The sequence below is a fragment of the Rutilus rutilus genome, assembly GCF_951802725.1.
Source record: "Rutilus rutilus genome assembly, chromosome: 11".
In the NCBI taxonomy this organism is placed as follows: domain Eukaryota; kingdom Metazoa; phylum Chordata; class Actinopteri; order Cypriniformes; family Leuciscidae; genus Rutilus; species Rutilus rutilus.
This window is the reverse complement of record NC_140216.1, coordinates 18,550,043-18,569,888: the sequence shown is the minus strand read 5'-3', so window position 1 is coordinate 18,569,888 and position 19,846 is coordinate 18,550,043. Positions and strand designations below refer to the sequence as shown.

Below are 19,846 nucleotides of genomic sequence, written 5' to 3'. Positions count from 1 at the left end.
TCTAACTAATCTATCTTTCTTTCTTTCATTCTAACTATTCTATCTTTCTTTCTTTCTTTCTTTCATTCTAACTAATCTATCTTTCTTACTTTCATTCTAACTAATCTATCTTTCTTTCTTTCATTCTAACTAATCTATCTTTCTTTCTTTCTAACTAATCTATCTATTTATCCTTCTATCTAATCTATCTTTCTTTCTAACTAATCCTTCTTTCTTCCTTTCTTTCTTTCTTTCTTTCTTTCTAATCAATCTTTTTTCTTTCTTACTAATCTATCTTTCTAACTAATCAGTCTTTCTTTCTGTCTTTCTAACTAATCAGTCTTTCTTTCTTTCATTCTAATATATCTGTCTTTCTAACTAATCTCTTTCTAACACATCTATCTATATTTCTTTCTTTCTTTCTTTCTAACTAATCTATCTTTCTTTCTAACTATATCTATCTATCTATATTTCTTTTTTCTAACTAATTGATCTTTCTTTCTTTCTATCTAACTAATCTTTCTTTCTTTCTAGCTATTCTTTCTTTCCTTTCTTTCTACCTAATCTTTCTTTATTTTTTCTGTATTTCTTTCTTACTATCTTTCTTTATTTTTTCTTTCTTTCTTTCTAATCTTTATTTCTTTCTAACTAATATTTCTTTCTTTCTAACTAATCTTTCTTTCTTTCTAAATAATCTTTTTTTCTTTCTAATCTATCTCGCTAACTAATCTTTCTTTTTAACTTAACTTATCTTTCTTTCTTTCTTTCTAACTAATCTCTTTTTTCTTTCTCTTTCTTTCCTACTAATCTTTCTTTCTTTCAAACGGATCTTTCTTTCTTTCTAACTAATCTTTCTTTCTAACTAATCTTTATTTCTCACTAATCTTTCTTTCTAACTAATCTTTCTTTCAAACGGATCTTTCTTTCTTTCTAACTAATCTTTCTTTCTAACTAATCTTTATTTCTCACTAATCTTTCTTTCTAACTAATCTTTCTTTCAAACGGATCTTTCTTTCTTTCTAACTAATATTTCTTTCTCACTAATCTTTCTTTCTAACTTATCTTTCTTTTTAACTTATCTTTCTTTCTTTCTTTCTAACTAATCTATCTTTCTTTCTTTATTTCTTTCCTACTAATCTTTCTTTCTAACTAATATTTTTTTCTTTCTTTCTAACTAATCTTTCTTTCTTTCTTTCTTTCTTTCTTTCTTTCTTTCTTTCTTTCTAACTATTCTTTATTTCTAACTAATCTATCTATCAAAATTTAAACTACTTTAAACTTCAAATTACTTTAAACTTCTAACTACTTTAAACTTCTTCAAACTCTCTGGTCCGGCTTTCTCAAGCCAACTTAAAGTTTGTCTCAACAAACTTTTTTTTCTAGTTATACTTGAACCACTTTGACTTTGTTCAGGTATTTCAGAATGACCAAAACATTTCAGATGCTTTGCAATAAGATTGGTCGCGCAAGTTATCGCGCAAATCCCATCCCACACACATATCGCGTCCCATCACGCGAAGTCACATGACTTTAAAAAATATATATATATTATTAAGGCGCTATAGCTATATGTCATGTCACATTTAAGAGTGACAAAAAGCCATTTATTGTTTGAATTTCATGATAAAAAAAAAAATTGGATAGAATTTGAAAGCTGAGACTTTGTTTCTTATCAGAAGTAATAAAGCACATCGTTTATCTGATACTGATTATTGGCCGATACATCAATGCATCCCTAATACGTGTGTATGTGTGTGTGATTGTGTGTGGTTCCAGTATACCCTATGTCATGGGGACAAAATGTCCTCACAAAGATGGCAATATACAAAATCTTTGTCCTTTTTTTTGTGAAAATTTTACTGTGATGGGTAGTAATTTTAGGGTTAGAGGATTATACAGTTTGTACAGTATAAAAATCATATGTTTATGGTCCGCATAAAACATACAGACCCAATGTTTTGTGTGTGTGTGTGTGTGTGTGTGTGTGTGTGTGTGTGTGTGTGTGTGTGTGTGCGTGTGTGTGCATGTGTGTGTCTTATAAAGTAAGATTCAACTTCCAAGGTTACAAACTGTTAATGTAACACTGAAAAAAATTAACAAAAGATTTCCAGATGGCTCTTGAAGCAATATTTTCACGGTCATAGTCTTGTCATGGTCTTGGACAAGGGTGGAATCAGATTTTTCTCCTCACACCTAATGAAAATAGTGGAAACATTATTCCACTGGACCTGGCCACTGGACCTGGCTGTGTGGTGATAAATCAACATTCAATTTTATTCTAACCTTTTGAAACACAATGAAAGTCCCACAAGAAAAAAAGAAACTGGTCTGACCTTTCCTGAACAGTTCAGTTGTGTTGTCTGTCCAGACCTGTCTTCTGTTTGCACCACGTGTTATCACTGCATAATGACTACTCTCTCAGTTCACAAGAAATTCACCATCAATAACTCTGCTGTGGATATTGGAAATCCATTGTGTACAGGATGAAAAAAGGGGCCCAGGACTTGGTATTAAAAAGAAGAAAAAACAAAAAAACAATGCAAAAATAAAAATAATTACAGTAATTGATGTCATTTTGATCACACTTTTAGTTTCTAAAAGTAACACTAAATTAACTATGATTCAAAAATGTGTTTAGTTCCCTTTCGAGGGACCTTCTGTGTCAGCTGCTAACGCTATGGGAACTCCCTCGTGGAACCCTGTTGTCTGAGGCGTCTTGTACATTGCAAGGTGTGCCCCAGCATATAAGAAGGGTTCCTGAGAACACGTCATCAGCTTATTTGTCTTCAGGAAGCCGCTTGTTTGAGTGCTGTGTGAACATAAGTGTGTGCTAAGAAGTAAAAGCTAAGCCGCCTAATGGTGAGCAGATAATTCAAGCACTGTGTTTCTCATTGCCCGCGTTTCTTAATGCCTGGTGATGGTCAATAACAACATACATGCCTCAACAACAACAGCAACAAATAAAAAAAAACAGGCAGAGAGAATGTCACAAATCTCAAATAAATGTGGGTCTGGGGTTACGCATGTACGTACAAATCTGATGACTTGTTCTCAGGCTCCACCACACTGTGTCGGTTCCGCGAGGGCACGTCTTCATAGCATCAGCAGCTGACACAACATCTCATTCCCTTTCTCAGGGAACCGGGCTTACATATGTTTTCAAGTATGGTGACCTATTACCTCAAGTAATAACAGATTTCTTTGTGATTTGTGATATTCTCTCTGCTTGCTTAGCTGTTTTTTATGTGTTTGTTGTTGAGGCATGCTGTATTGTGAATACAGACATGACTGAAAATGTTGTTAGGCAAAGCGAAGTATTCACAATATGCCTACAGCACGCCTCAAGTACCTTACTTCTTTTACAAAATTGTTACCACATAATACAAATAATACAGTTGAAAATGTATGAATTAGTATATTACTTTTTAAATTAAAATCAGTAGATTTCATCCTTCGGCCAGAAAAATTGACATATTGTATACTGTACATGTGCTTATCTCTCAGCAAAAACAAAAAAGTTTGTTTCCCATCTTTTAGTTTAAAGCACACCTGTTCGCAACACAGCTCGTTGAACAATACTGCACTTCTGAAACTGTAGTTTTGACAGAATATTGTTTGTTTGTGTTGTGGTTAAGTCTGGTTGCTAATGATAATACACAGATCCGTTCAGTCATAGCCTGCCTTATTATAAATAAAACAAGGGTATTGGCCTATCAGCATCAAGAACCGAAACTACCAGCTTTTTAAACCAGATAATGAAAAAACATGTTTATGTAATTATTTATTTGCACAAGATTTAATTATCAGATTAATAACTGGTAAATATTGAAAGCATAGTATTGCTAAGCTTTTGGTGAACTATAGTCTCAGTCGCCTCCCTCCTCACACATCTATCAGAAGTCATATCGTTCTGGGGGGAGCATGACTTAATAAAGTTTGAGATCCTCCATATTAAAGGAAAGCATCAACACTGTGCTATGCTTGACGTCCGTAGAGCCCTTAGTTTGCAGGTAACTGCTCAAATTGGTTTCACAAATGTGTCATATCAGCCTGGGAGGGAGAACGCTACAGCAGTCTTACGGGTAACAGTGAGTGCTGAAGCCAAATGATCCAGATCCTTTGTGTTTTCCCAGATTATAAGGAGGGGGAAATGATATCCTTAATACAAGCTGACGCCCCATGGGCCTGACTGCTGATCTCATCTCTACAGACCCACGCGGGGAGTAACGCAGCACTCATGTGCTCTCTCGTTCCTTCATTCTATCTTTCATTCATTTCTTTTCCTCTCTCTTTCCTCTGCTGTCACCCAAAGGGAGTATACGTGAGTTGATTTAATCTATATGTGAGCCGGGTGAAGATGCCCGAAAGGTTTCCAGTGACCCATGAGCCATAACAGAGAGAGATAGAGAGTGGGAGAGGAATGAGGAACAAACAAGTCAGACGGATACAGATTGCAGAATGAAAGGATGGATGAAAGGACAACACCTGAATGTACACCACCAGTAAAGATTGGAATACTTCAGTTTTTTTTTTTTTTTTAAAGAAGACTCTTCGTGCTCACCAAGTCTGCATTTATTTGATCAAAAATATGAAATATTATTCAAATGTATTATTCTTTTACATTTTTACTATTTTTTTATAAAGGGACCATGTACATGTACTATTGTACTATTGTACCATGTACTGTTTAACCTGTTAAGCTGCAACCCCACTTTTGAAAAATCCCCAGAAATGACATACTCAAACTGAAACAGATACAGTTCAAGAACCCTTTGCACTAAAAGCACAAGTATGATCTCGTTTGAAAGCTGACACCTGGCAGTTTATTGTAAATGTAGAATTAATTATTGTCATAATGACAAAAATTGTTATAAATAGCTTCAACGTTTTGTAAAGTTATTAGAAATTAATTTTTATGAAACATCCTCATGAAAATAAAATTGAAGTTGGCACTGTAGCAATCTAGAAATGCACTACAGCTAAAGCCACGTCTAAACATTTTATGTTTAAAATCTGAAGATAATAAGTCCAAAACTCTGTATTTATTTAAATGTTTTTCAAGACCATGTCAAATGACTTTATTTTGATTTGACGCTAAAATGCTACTGATGTTTATTGTCATCTTCTAACCATCTATCCAGTATATTGTCTCTATTGTTTTGTGGTGCAAACGATCCCCATTCAGTCTCAGTCTCCCCCTGCACACATTCACATCTCTCCAGCATGGTTATGGCTCTAAATATGCATTTCTTTTGTCTGCATTATAGTAACTAACGACTGGCTATTCACAGGCTATTCATAGGGTTTCAGTCCCTAATTTCTTTTCTCAAAGTTCACCTCACATTTTAAACTGTATCAAATGCATTTCTTGAATAAAGAAACATTTCAGTAAGCATTCAAAAAATAATAAAAGTATAACTTCTAGGTAGCAGGTGCACCTAGGGCTAGCTAGCATGTTAGCTTAGCACACCATCAATACACGACAATTTATGAGATTAAAACCATGTTTGTGCTCCAAACTTACTTTATAACGCAAGACGAGTATTTTAAATAATCTTCTGTGATCTAATTTGGCTTCAGATAAAAAAATCTGACAGAAAATATACTATTGGATAGTGTTCTGCACAATGATAGTCTATATAGATTAGCATTACATTATAAATATAATCGATTATTATGAAAATACCTGGCATGGCTTGAAAAACACAGGTAACTCAAATATCATTGCAATCATGTTTATTGTCTTCAAAACATCTTTATCTGCATGTTACAGCGCGATCTCTGTCGCTTTGTGTGTATCAGTGACGTCCTGGAATGTCACATGATCATGGCTCTTCTTCATGTTCTATATATGGACTATTACTGTGCATGTAGCGCCCTCAGGCTGCTGGTATGAATTGAAAACACAGTATCAGAGTACCAAACGCTCATAAAGATTGCATCGACGCATTTGGGTATAAATTCAATAAATATTATTCCTGTCTATAGAAATATGATGTAAATCTATGAGAATCTATCAATATTTCTCCAAATCTGCAAATTTTTGAGCTAAAGCCCTGAAGGACGTTGTTTTGTGTATCGCTGTCATGACGACAGCACAGAGTTTTTTTATGAATGAAAGCGGCTGACGCGCATAATTCATATTAAAGGTATCGACTCATTTTTTCATTTCATAACTCCTGACACAAATTAAGACATAACTGTCACTATGAGTTTCTCAGAATACAATAGTGGTCAAATACTGAAACTTGAGTATTATATCTTTTTAATTATGTATAGTTTGTCAAGGTATAACATTAAATCTGATAGTAATTTTGAATTAAATAAATAAATAACGCTTCAGTGAGCGGGCGCACTGGCAACGGTTAACAGGTTAAATAGGACCATGTACTATTTAAAAGAATAATAAGTAAATAAGTTGTTTACATTCATTTTATAATGTTTGTGCTTTGAGACATGAGGTAAGTTGAAAATGTTGCATTCCTCCCTCCATCAAGGCGTCTCTCGTCATGCTTTGCAGACTTTGCTTTGGCGTTGTTCGTTCATGTGTTTCAAAGGAGGTGTGGCTTTGCAGTAGCTGAAAGATGTGTACGTCGTGTTCCTTTTTTGTGTGTGTATCCTTCAGCCTGATGAGCATTTGTAAAAATTGTTTGGTCCGAAAGGTCCATTTTGTCATCGGTTCATTTAGCTTTTTGTTAGCCTGGTAATACCAAACTATGCTACTTCGCTTTGCTTCGTAGACAGAGTCTGGAATGGCATAATAGAGAAGTGTTTTCTCTCTCGCGGGGGGCGCTTGTCTGAAGTTTAAAATCATTGGTTACCCGTAAGCCAATCACATAACGTTTGGTTATGGCGTGGGTTATGGTGTGTGTTATGCGCATGCTCAGCCGCATCTAACTTCCACTGTAAACACATGTATGATGCGAAAACAAAACCATCGAGCGAAATACCGGAGTGAACATGGCTGTGCGTGACTTTTGCAGATTATGTGAAGTAAAAATCAACGCATCCACGGTACAATCAGCGTCTACATCACGGCTCTCAGCCCGCCCTCTGTTCGTTGATTGGCCCGGCTGTTTTCAGGCCGGAGGCAAACGGAAAGCTATTACGCTGTATCAGACTGACTACAGAAGCGAAATGAAATTGAGCGGAAGTAAGAAGTCTGACGTAGTCAGGCTAGCTTTTTGTGGCCGTTTTGTGTGAAAGGGCCTTTAGAAGGCAGCTGCCTACATTTTAGGACAGCTTTCATATTGGTGCACTTATAAAGCTTTAAACACCTCTCCATGTAGGCAACTCACTAGGGTTTGGAACAGAGTTTATATAGCCTATTCCTCTGCTCTGAAATGCTCTGCTCCGCTGCCTCATAAACTTCTCTTGACAACACAAATACAGCAGTTTAGCTGCGTCTTTATGTGCATTTGCATCTGTCTATATTTCTTTACACAATTACACACAACATTCATTACACATTTACAAACATTTACAAATAACGAATACAGTGCCATAAATTACTGCAGGCAATTTTAACAAGCTAACTACAGTTGGCTTACATGCCTTGCCACATCTCCAAAACACCTCAAATTTACCATATTCTCTGTTTATTCAACCACGACACGTCTGAAACAACTAGACACCACACTCAAAAAAGAAAAAAATATGAGACGGAGAGCGAAAGATAGAACCAGAGGGCAAAGATAATTTCTTCACATTGTCTGTGTAGGAACCCTGTGGCGCACTGTATGTGTGTGTGTGTGTGTGTGTGTGTGTGTGTGTGTGTGTGTGTGTGTGTGTGTGTGTGTGTGTGTGTTTGTGCATTGATCGTGGCAGGGCTGTAATCTCATTAAGGCTGCTCTGATTTATGGAGAGAGGAGCGATACGGGTCAGGGTTGTGGAAACCACACTGGACCTCCTCTTTCAAACAGGTTCCACACAAAAGCGGGGGTTAATTGACTGTGCACTTACATACGCGCACACACACACACACACACAAACATACCCAACTTACTGGTCATTATGGCCTTTTTGGGGAGCAAATGAGGGACAAGTTATTAATCATAGCCTTTAACAAGGTGACAGTGTTCTGTGCACTAACCATCAGAGGAACAAGTGAGTCAATAACACACACTGCTGACAGAGCCAAGAGCTGAGGATAATAGACAAATATTTAGTGGTAGGAAACAGTATGTATACAGTATGTAGAGTATAAAAGTATGTAGGAAAAAAATCATATATGTGCATATATGTATATGTATATATATATATATATATATGAATATATGTGTGTGTGTGTGTGTGTGTGTGTGTACACATACTATATACACACGCTGATATATACTTTTTTTTTTACAGTGTTTGTGTTACATTTAGTGCTTTACCACCACTGTGCAAAATGATTACTATTGCTGAATCAAAAGTGATCCAGTGATCCAGTGCTGCAAATTCATGACTAGAATGTAACCAATCATGCTTAGAACTTTTCAGCCCAATAGCAGAAAAGTGCTTATACACTACTGATCAAAATTTGGGGGTCAGTAAGAGATTTTCTTTAAAAATTCTATTTAAGAAGAGATTTCTTTCAAAAACAAAAAATCTTACTGACTCCACACTTTTTACTGGAATTGTACATGTAATAATAATTGTTACAGTAAGAATGTATTAGAACTACTTTAACAACTACAGTAAGTATGAATTACAATAAGTTAATGTATTTTTTCCTAATGTCTATATAATACGAACACTGACACTGTTGACACTGTAATAAAATGTGCATGAAAACAAAAAAACAAAACAAAAACACTTCTGTAAAAAAATATTTTGACAAAAAGATTGTGACATGTAAGTTGAAACATAAAGTCGATGTGCATGATGTGTTTGAGTGCATGGTATTTGTCTCACCTGGTACTCGCTGGGCCAAAAGGTGCTGACAGCCAGCTCCACCTGATGCCACTGACGCCCCTGAGAGCCGGACACATTCCATACGGCATTTCCCCGTGAGCCACCATTTACTCGCACATACACACTCAGGCCCCCGGGACTGTGTCCGTCACGGCTGTACAGAAAATAACTGAACTGCACACAGTGTGTGTCGTTCTCACTCAGCGGACGTAACATGAGCTGAGCCCGCTGTCCAGCACCATACTGAGAAGAGTTCACCATCATGTAGGAGCCTAGAGAGAGACAGTGAGAGAGAGATTATTTTCTTGGTCTACTTGGCACTGTTTATTTGGACTATTTATTTTGTTAAACTACATGAATTGCTGTTCAAAACCCATACTCTGTGTTCTCAGACAAAAAAGCAACAACAAAGACAAAACATTAATAAACCACTGCATGTCTACCGAGTAGTACACAGAAGTGGAGTGCCATTCCTGAATTATTCAGTGTTTCTGAATGAAACGGTTGAGTGAATGATACAATGACTCACTCATTAATTCACTTTTTGCCACCTACTGACATGCAACAGCCGAAAGAGTCACTGACAAATCCCCACCACTAATGCACACATACAAATTACACTTCGACTTTTGTGTTGGGCAACTTGGATGGAGATCTTGCTAAGCATAAATTTAGAAACGGTGAGTATAACAGTTCACTGTGGGTAATGTAGTTTAAAGCAGGTGTAATCAGTGCAGTGATGATGGCAGCTCTGCTCCGGTACTCCACCATTATTAATCACGCTGACACAGTTATTAAACCTCTAATGTCTGCCATCAGGGTACCACACAAAATACATCACATACAGCGAGACACAGTTTTAAAACTAACAGCAACAAGAAACCCCAACAAATATTGCAAAGACATTAACAAACACAAAATATTAAGTGGTGAGTCTCAATGACATGTGAAGTCATTTTGATTGCTCAAAGTTTTGAAGACATTATCTGCTGTCTTTCTTTTATTCTCGTTAATTTTTGCCCCAGATTTTTACATTTTATGGAAGAAAATGTGAGTAGTGTTGGTGCAAAACTATTCTAGTCTCTAGATATGACTCAGGTCCCTCCTTTAATGTAAATCTATGGGATTTATTTCACTAGATGTATCATTCTCCATGTGAAAGTCTGATTGTTTAAAATTGTAACAGCTTACTTCTCAACAGGTCGCATTGTTTAAGGTTTCATTTATGTCTGTAGATTAAATGGTGTATGATGACAGATTGAAGAATAATACTTAATTTAGTATGAACAATAACAGATTTAATGATTTTCCTTAGATGTGATGCTTTTCTGAAGCTTGATATGTTGTTTTCTGGGCTGGAGTTCCGCTAAATTACAGTTTTCAATCATCAAAACAGGTGGCAGCCATTAAGGGTAAATTTGAGTCTCTTGCTTTCTGCATTGTTTTCACAATTCATAAAAAAATTAACCCAAAGCTGTTTTAACCTCTGCCAGGCTCCTGCTATAAACTGAAGAACATTCATCCATTTAGAACTGCACAGAACCCACAGAGATTCAATGAGCCACAGTAGAAGAAAAGACAAGTGGCGCTGATGCTGACACTGGTTGGAGAAGTGCAAGTACAGTAGGATCAATTACAGTTACCTATAGCTAGACTGACCTATAATAGAAAAGGATGAAATATATAAAGGAAGAAAACAGATAAACATTCACAAACACACACACACCCCACCCCCAATATTTTAAATATCTGGAAATATATTTTTTAGCATTTGTGCCATAAGACTAGGTTAGCTTCTGGCCCTTTTTCAGGTGTAAAAAAATATACTTATAATGGCACATATGGTTCAATAATTGTCCTTTTTTTATTGCATCCATTGTGAATAACTTAAGTCGAAGGTCAACAGCTGCCCTCCATCTGCATTTGAAATTTAAAGCGTGTTGTTTCTTCCGCTTGACTGTTTCAAACAACAACCTGCTGAAGAACAAGTTTGCAGCTCCATCGTCTGGAAGAGAACATGAGCGTTTGTTTTCAGACTAACTGTCAGGTTTGTATGCATGAGCGCTCTCATGGAACGGACTTTCGAACCACGGCTTAAAGAGAACAGAGGATAAAAGAAGCTTCTTAAATCAAAAGTCCATCTGACAGTCTTTATGCAGATCAGGGCCTGAATGTGCATCAGTGCCTGCGGTGAATTGCTATGACAGTCACAAATGAAAAAAAGTGCTGTATCCTGGGAGAACTCAGCATCAGAAAGAAACGTTTAAATATACTGGCAATTTTAGCACTTTTGAATGCAGCATTCTGAAAGAAAATGAGATGCAAAACTTAAATAGTTCCCACTAACTTGGTGGAGGGTTATAATGGGGTGGGTGATGTCAAGTCAAGTCAAGTCATCTTCATTTATATAGCGCTTTTAACAATGTAGATTGTCTCAAAGCAGCTTTACAGAGATAAGCGTATAATTTAAGGTAACAGAGATTGTGAGAATTTAAGGTAACAGAGATGTGAGTCGCTCAAATAAACTAAACTTACCAATCTAATATGGTTTTCATACTTAAAGTCATGAAACCAATATATTTATTTTACTACATTTATTTTCTTAATAAACAAACAAACAAACAAACAAACAAACAAATAAGTGTTATTTTAGTATTATTGATATCCTACTATAGTTTATACACACACACACACACACATAGTTTATACACACACACATACATATATATATTGAAAAACAAGATTTTTTTCAGTACAAAAACGGCTAAACTTTGACAAAAATGTACTTGTAATGTTATAACTGTGATTTCATAATATGTAGATATGAATCTAAGTGGAAAAACTTGTGAAAAAGATGTCTTTTAGTTTTAAACTTTTAGTACTTTAAAGGAGAACTCCGGTCAGTTTTAACATTGAACTCATTTTTTTGTACATTTGGAGTGCTGTCAGTACAGAGAACAACGACAAAAATCGGTGTTGCCTACACCGAGTTATCCTCTTTTTAAAATTTGCACCCTGTTGACTTCAATGGGGCAAGTTTTAAACCTGCTTTTAGCCTCTTAACATCCTTGATGTGTCATTACAAGTGCACAGGTCATGTGAGTGATTCCTTCGGAGTGAACGCGGGTGAATCTGACTGCAGTAGATGTGAAAGAAATATATAAAAAAATGATGTTTATTCAGCCAGCGCACATACCTGTATTAACATCCTGTTTTCGGTCGAAGTCCACAGTAATCGATTGTCGAGTTCACGCGCGTGATCATAGGTACTAAACCTATGCGCGTGAACTCGACAATCGATTACTGTGGACTTCGACCGAAAACAGGATGTAAATACAGGTATCAACAGGGTGCAAATTTTAAAAAGAGGATAACTCGGTGTAGGCAACACCGATTTTTGTCGTTGTTCTCTGTACTGACAGCACTCCAAATGTACAAAAAAATGAGCTCAATGTTAAAATTGACCGGAGTTCTCCTTTAAGAGCTCTGCAGCCATCTACTGGTTAAAGTGATATTTTATTTACTTGTAAAACTGCATTTTCCAAAAGATGGGCAAAAATCTTACACTAAACCATGTAAAATGATCCATGTTATCCCCATGAATTAAATTGAGAAACGTTTTTATTTTTTTATAAAACCTATTTAAAAAAAGATATTTAGAGATGTAATTTAAAGGGTTAAGTTATGTTTATGCACTAAACAAGACCAATAACCTTGATTTATTAACCTATTAACACAGCATACACAACACAGCATTTTTTTTTCTTGAAATCCTTTATTTGGTTGTTTGCTTGCATGTCATTGAGACATAAAACATGGATAACATCTAGAAAAATACTTAGAAAAGGAAAATGACAACTATACACTGTGGCAACTATAGTTGCCGGTGGGCTTAATCCAGCTGTTCATTACTATTAGTTCATGTTAGTTTAAAAATTCACAAATACAACATTTGATTGTAATAATATATAAGTCTTTTTTTTTTTTTATTAACATTAACTAAGATTACTAAATGCTGTAGAAGTATTGTTCTTCTCTACTGACTGACTCACTCATAAAGACATACATAAATACTGATTTGAGCTGTAAGTATTTTATATGTCTTCAAGTATAACAACTTAAAGTTTCTGTCAAAAGATGTCACCATTTGAAATACATTCTGACTCACTCTGAAATATGTCCTATTATGGAAGTAAAATGGATTCCCTTTCGTGGTCACTACGAGTTACGTCAGTGACGACGAATGGGGTTTCGCTTAGAAAACCTATCATCTTCGAGTATATAAAACGAGCCAATGGTAATGAAATGCCATGGGTCTGCGGAATTTGCATAGCGTAACTCCGCCCCACCTCGTGGGTATATAAGGAAGTACGCCGGCAACATGCAGATATGTTTTCGCTTCGGAGCCAAGTTCATTCACTTCACTCCACAGCCAATTCTGAGTTCATCTCTATTTCTCTTCGAGACGAGCCTCTCTCCATGTGTTGGTGTGACAGTGAGTTCCAGCGAGTGCACATTCCCTGCTTATCTGTGCAGTGATTTGCCAGTGTTTGTGTGTTCATCTCCCTGGTCGCTTCAACACTCTGCGGAGAATCTCCTTTCACAAAAGAGCATTGCACGCAGCACGTCTTTTTAAAGATGCCTCGCCCGTGCACTTCTGGTTGCGGTCACATCATTTCTGATTCTGATGGGCACAATCGCTGTCTTGCTTGTCTGGGCGTTGACCACTCTAAGGCAGCGTTTGTGGATGAGTCATGTTCCCATTGCGGGAACATGACCATCGCGCTGTTGCGTTCGAGACTCAATGACCTCGTTCGAGGGAGAGTCCCCTCATCCGCACCCTGATCTACGAGCTCCGCGAGAGCTGGTACTTCGGCTGGCGGCCAGGGTTACGGTGTGGAACAAAGCGCCGACTATTCCACGCTCCACACCCCCCTTTAGCACAGTGCAACCCGAGAGCGCTCCGATTGAGCCCATGGTACAGTCTGTCGGCGTGCCGCGGGTCTGTTTCGGCGCTCCAGATGATGATGAGATGTCGATCGCTGCATCACAAGGTGGGCGTGAGTCCTCGGGAAGTGAGGATTCGGCTGTGCTGCCGCCTTCGGGTGTGCCAGCATTGTCCGAGTCTGATCGCGAGCTGACGGCCATGTTTTCCCGGGCAGCCGCGGCCATTGGCCTCGAGTGGTCTCCGCCACCCGGTCCAGTGCGCTCGTGGCTGGACGATTGGTTTTTGGGTGCGGCCGCTGATCCCCGTCAGCGTCCAACCCCAATGCCATTCTTCCCGGACATGCATGAGGAAGTCACAAGGTCCTGGAAGGCACCCCTGTCTTCCCGTGATCGCTCGGCGACCTCCTCCGCCTTGCCTCCTCGCGATCAGGCGGCTGCCAAAGGGTACACTGGGGTTCCCCAGGTTGAACGCTCTGTTGCAATGCAACTGTGTCCACAGAGTGCTTCTTCCCGTGGCGACCCTAAGCACTCCTCCAAGGCCTGTAAGTTCTCCTCCACCCTTGTGGCGAAGGCCTACAGAGCTGCGGGGCTGGGTGCCTCAGTCCGCTCGCCGCCGAGGGCGCCCTCCCGCGGCTCCCGCCCCTTCCGCATGGCCCCAGCAGCAGCCTCCACCCGGGCCGCGTCGTGGAGAAAACCGCAGGAAGGCGCCACAGCCCTCTCCCGCCCCGCTAAACGCCAGGCAAAGCGGCGCTCCTGAGACGGACTGCTCAGAGATGGCCATCAGTTATTTCAAGGAGACGGTAGCAGGGCCGCTCCTTCCCCCGGTGGAAGGCCGGGGGAGAATCCTTGGTTTCCCGAATCCTACGACGGGCAGCACCCTATTTCGGTTAAAGAAAGAACTGAAACACCCATCTCTGAGCACACAGAGTTCTCGGATGACAGTGCGCGCCGCCCACGAGCCTCGCCACTCTCGTTCCCCTCTGTCGCCAGACCCCTGCCAGAGCACGCCCCCGTGGGACGCTGGTCCTCCCCTGGCCTCCTCTGGCAGGATGCGGCTAATGACCGTGCCCCCACACCGGGCCGCTACGCCACCCACGCCTGGGCCGGTCATTCCACCTCGCTGCACCACCGAGGGTACATCTGTGGTCCGCATGACCCCAATCCCAATTCTTGGGAGCCTGGCTAGAGCTTCCCAGACAGTCCCGCTGGGTCGCGAGGACCATCAGGCTCGGCTACACGATTCAGTTAGCGCGGTCTCCTCCCCGCTTCAGGGGAGTCCGTTTCACTATGGTCGGTGGCAATGCCCCTGTCATGAGAGCAGAGGTCGCCACCCTACTGGCGAAGGGTGCGATCGAGACTGTCCCTCCAGCCGAAATGAAGTCCGGGTTCTACAGCCCCTACTTCATTGTACTGACGAAATCCGGTGGGTTACGACCGATCCTGGACCTGCTCCCTTCACAGGATGCCGTTCAAGATGCTCACGGCCAAACACATTTTCGAATGCGTGCTGCCGCAGGATTGGTTTGCAGCGATCGACCTGAAGCCTGAAGACTACTTCCATGTCTCCATTCTTCCTCGACACAGACCGTTCCTACGGTTTGCTTTCGAGGGGTGGGCATACCAGTACGCGGTTCTCCCTTTCGGGCTAGCCCTGTCTCCTCGCGTCTTCACGAAAGTCGTCGAGGCAGCCCTTGTTCCTCTACGGGAACACGGGGTTCGCATCCTGAACTATCTCAATGACTGGCTGATCCTAGCTCACTCTCGAGACCAGGTTTGCGAACACAGGGACCTAGTGCTCCGGTACCTAGCTCGTCTGGGCCTTCGGGTCAACTGGTAGAAGAGCAAACTCTGCCCCGTGCAGAGGATCTCTTTTCTCGGTATGGAAATCGACTCGGTCGCCATGTGCGCGCAGCTTACGAGCGAGCGAGCGCAGTCAATGCTGACTTGCCTTCGTCAATTCGAGGGCAAGAGTGCGGTTCCACTGAAACTATTTCAGAGGCTCCTGGGGCATATGGCATCCGCAGCCGCAGTAACGCCGCTCGGATTGCTTCAGATGAGACCGCTTCAGCTTTGGCTTCGCGATCGAGTCCCAAGGTGGGCATGGCAACACGGCACGCTCCGAGTCCCAGTGACTCCGACCTGCCATCAGACCTTCACCCCGTGGTCGAACCTCAGTTTTCTACAGGCCGGAGTGCCCTTAGAACGAGTTTCCAGGCATGTTGTTGTATCGACAGATGCCTCCACCACGGGCTGGGGCGCCATGTGCAATGGACATGCCCCAGGACCCCAGTGCCTTTGGCATGTCAATTGCCTCGAGTTGCTGGCTGTACCTCTCGCCCTGCACCGCTTACGTGTGTTGCTCAGGGGTCAGCACGTACTAGTCCGATCAGACAATACCGCGACAGTAGCGTACATCAACCGACAAGGTGGTCTGCGCTCCCGCCGTATGTCGCAACTCACCCGCCACCTCCTCATATGGAGTCAGAAGCATTGACCTTGCGCAAGATCAGGGAGGACGAGGAGCAGGTCATTTTGGTTGCCCCGTATTGGCACAACTGCACCTGGTTCCCAGAACTAGTACTCCTCGTGACAGCACCTCCCTGGCCAATTCCCCTGAGGAAGTACCTGCTTTCTCAGGGATGGGGCACCCTATGGCACCCTCGTCCCGATCTTTGGAACCTCCACGTGTGGCTCCTGGACGGGACAAGGCAGGTTTGAGTACCCTACCACCAGCGGTGGTGGCTACCATCACTTCCACTAGAGCATCGTCCACGAGACATGCCTATGCGTTGAAGTGGAACCTCTTCGTCAACTGGTGTTCTTCTAAACAACAAGACCCAACGAAATGCCCGATCAGTGTCGTGCTTTCCTTCCTGCAAGAGGGTTGGAGCGAAGGCTGTCTCCCTTCACCCTGAAAGTGTATGTTGCCGCCATTGCCGCACATCATGACGCAGTTGAAGGTAAGTCCATTGGAAAGCACGACCTGATCATCAGGTTCCTGAAAGGAGCGAGGAGACTGAATCCTCCTTGCCCTCCTCTCGTACCCTCTTGGGACCTCTCAGTGGTACTAACTGCCCTGCAGAGTGCTCCCTTTGAGCCTCTGCAATCAGTGGAGCTTAAGTTCCTGTCAATGAAGACAGCGCTCCTGGTTGAATTGGCCTCCATCAAGAGGGTAGGGGACCTGCAGGCATTTTCGGTTGACGAAGCGTGCCTGGAATTCGGGCCGGCTAACTCTAACGTGATCCTGAGACCCCGGCCTGGACATGTGTCCAAGGTTCCCACCACACCCTTTCGAGACCAGGTGGTGAACCTGCAAGCGCTGCCCTTGGAGGAGGCAGACCCAGCCTTGGCACTGCTCTGTCTAGTACGCGCCCTCTGTGCTTACGTAGACAGAACGCAGTGTTTCAGGACCTCAGACCAGCTCTTTGTCTGTTATGGTGGGAAGCTGAAGGGAAAGGCTCTCTCAAAGCAAAGGTTGTCTCACTGGATAGTGGACGCCATTGCTTTGGCATACCAGCAGCAAGGTCGACCATGCCCCCTTGGTGTGACGGCCCACTCCACCCGGACCTTGCCACCCCTGGGGTTGAAATATTCCACCTGCGGCTGGACACCCCAGTGATACTCCATATGCAGCCCCTCGGGGTCATATGTGTATTCCAAATCCCCCCCTTCGGGCTGGGCATGATTGCATATTTCCACTGAGATATGCTTCCCAGTGTACCTTGGTATTCCTGTGTTAAGTAGGAGTCCTTCATCCGTGCTAGTCTCACGACAGGGAGCTCAGACTTACACAGGGCACTGGAAGACAGCCAAGGTGGTGTGATTAGACTGGGAACCCCATTCGTCGTCACTGACGTTAACTCGTAGTGACCACGAAAGGGAACGTCTCGGTTACGTATGTAACCCTCGTTCCCTGAGTAGGGAACGGAGACATTACATCTCCCTGCCACTTTCGCTGTACCGCTGGAATGCCTGAGTTCAGTCTCGGCTCCTCAGCGAAGACATATCTGCATGTTGCCGGCGTACTTCATTATATACCCACGAGGTGGGGCGAAGTTACACTATGCAAATTCCGCAGACCCATGGCTCGTTTTATATACTCGAAGATGATAGGCTTTCTAAGCGAAACCCCATTCGTCGTCACTGACGTAACGTCTCCGTTCCCTACTCAGGGAACGAGGGTTACACACGTAACCGAGACATTGTAATTGCTGTTTTTTATTTACTTTGAATTCATCAGCAATTTGCTTTTCATGAGCTAGCACTTTCTAAGGATACACTGGAATCATAACATCCTGAACTGTCTGTTTTAACACTGAAATTGTTTCAGACATCTTAAATTAAGATGTTAAGAAGCTGAGCCATTTGGTGGCTGGTATGGCTTGGGATACTTCAAAGCATGAAATAGTAATAATGTCTGAACCTTACAAACACTTCCAACATAAAATCCCAGTTCCACTCGCACCCGCCGCCCATGCTGCTATAATCACGACTAAGCTTCCTGGAGGCTCTGGGTCCATTTCTCAGAAGTTATTAATTTCCATCTCCCCCTCCTTCCTCTCCTGGCACATGTAGAAGCCTGCCTTCACTCAGCTGAAGGGTGTGAGCGCCAGGGACCATGACCCTAATGAAATTTTTCACACGCTCATTTTTCTGGAGCCCATTTTCAGGCCCTGACAGGTGGCGGAGGAGAGACAGGAGGTCAGACAAATGGATCGTGACAGAGCGCTGCTGGAAATCTGACGTCAGAAATTATACTGTTCTTTATTTACTGATAGAACCGAAACGGTGTACCACAAGAACCTAAAGATGATGATAATTCATAAAAAGAACACTCTGAGTTCATCTATCTTAAAGGGATAGTTTACCCAAAAATGTTTAATTCTGGTATCATCTCATCCTCATCTTGTTCCAAAGCTGTATGCATTTATTTCTTCTGCTGCGCACAAAAGAATACTTTTTATGTGAAGAATGTTGACGCTCTATGGTGTTTTTAGCCCCCAATGGCTCCTTCCAGGCAGCTAACCCTAACCTCAACCTTAAACCTACCCATCCCCTCACTGCCTGGAAGGCGCCGTTGGGGGTTAAAAACACCAAACACCAATGTTGACATTCAAACAGTTTTGGTTCATATTGACTTTTTTTATTTTTTTTTATCCGCACAATGTTAGTCAATGGGAAGCAAAACTGTTTGGTTTTCAACATTGTTTAAAATATATTCTTTTGGGCAAGAGGGTGAGTAAATGATGACTGCATTTTTATTTTTGAGTGAACTAGGCCTATTAGATAAAGACAGCATCTGTTACATTAACAGAAAATAAGTTTGACTCGTCTATTAGTTTGTTAAATATATATATATATATATCTATATCTATATCTATTGGTAGAATCATAAACATTATTTTAGACTGGATGGATGGATGGATGGATGGATGGATGGATGGATGGATGGATGGATGGATGGATGGATGGATGGATGGATGGATGGATGGATGGATGGATGGATGGATGGATGGATGGATGGATGGATGGATGGATGGATGGATGGATGGATGGATGGATGGATGGATGGATGGATGGGTGGATGGATGGATGGATGGATGGATGGATGGATGGATGGATGGATGGATGGATGGATGGTTTGCAACATGACCTCTTTTGTACGGTGCAGCCATCTGATCTTTTTTGAGAATGTTAAAACACTTTCAGTATGGACATAGTTTAGGTTCAGCACATAGAAAGAAGCAGTGGACAGAATCCATTTTTCTTCAGAATCTGTTTTCAAATGTTTTTAAAAGGATGTCCCTCACATCTGCTGAGCTATTAAGTAACACACAAGGTCGTCCACCTTGAACAGAAGTCCCACCTCTAAAAGAACAGTTTTACAATGTAAAAACACACATTTTGTAAAGCTGATGCTTTAACAAAAATACAAGCTGCACATTTCTGCTTTTAACACTTTTTACTTGTCCCATATAGGCACATTTTCATCCCCATCCTGTAAACATGTTGCTTGTGTTTTAGA

At 41.4% G+C, this 19,846-nt stretch overlaps 1 protein-coding gene across 9 annotated transcripts in view; it reads right to left on the bottom strand.

Annotated features, from left to right (window-relative positions):
• The window catches only part of ptprua (protein tyrosine phosphatase receptor type Ua), a 480,983-nt gene that overhangs the window by 213,953 nt on the left and 247,184 nt on the right, over positions 1–19,846 (bottom strand). For all 9 annotated transcript variants that reach the window (XM_084423701.1, XM_084423706.1, XM_084423703.1 and 6 more), the window contains exon 3: positions 8,875–9,146. In XM_084423701.1, coding sequence (XP_084279827.1) covers positions 8,875–9,146 — 272 coding nt within the window. The remainder of the gene's footprint in view (positions 1–8,874; positions 9,147–19,846) is intronic.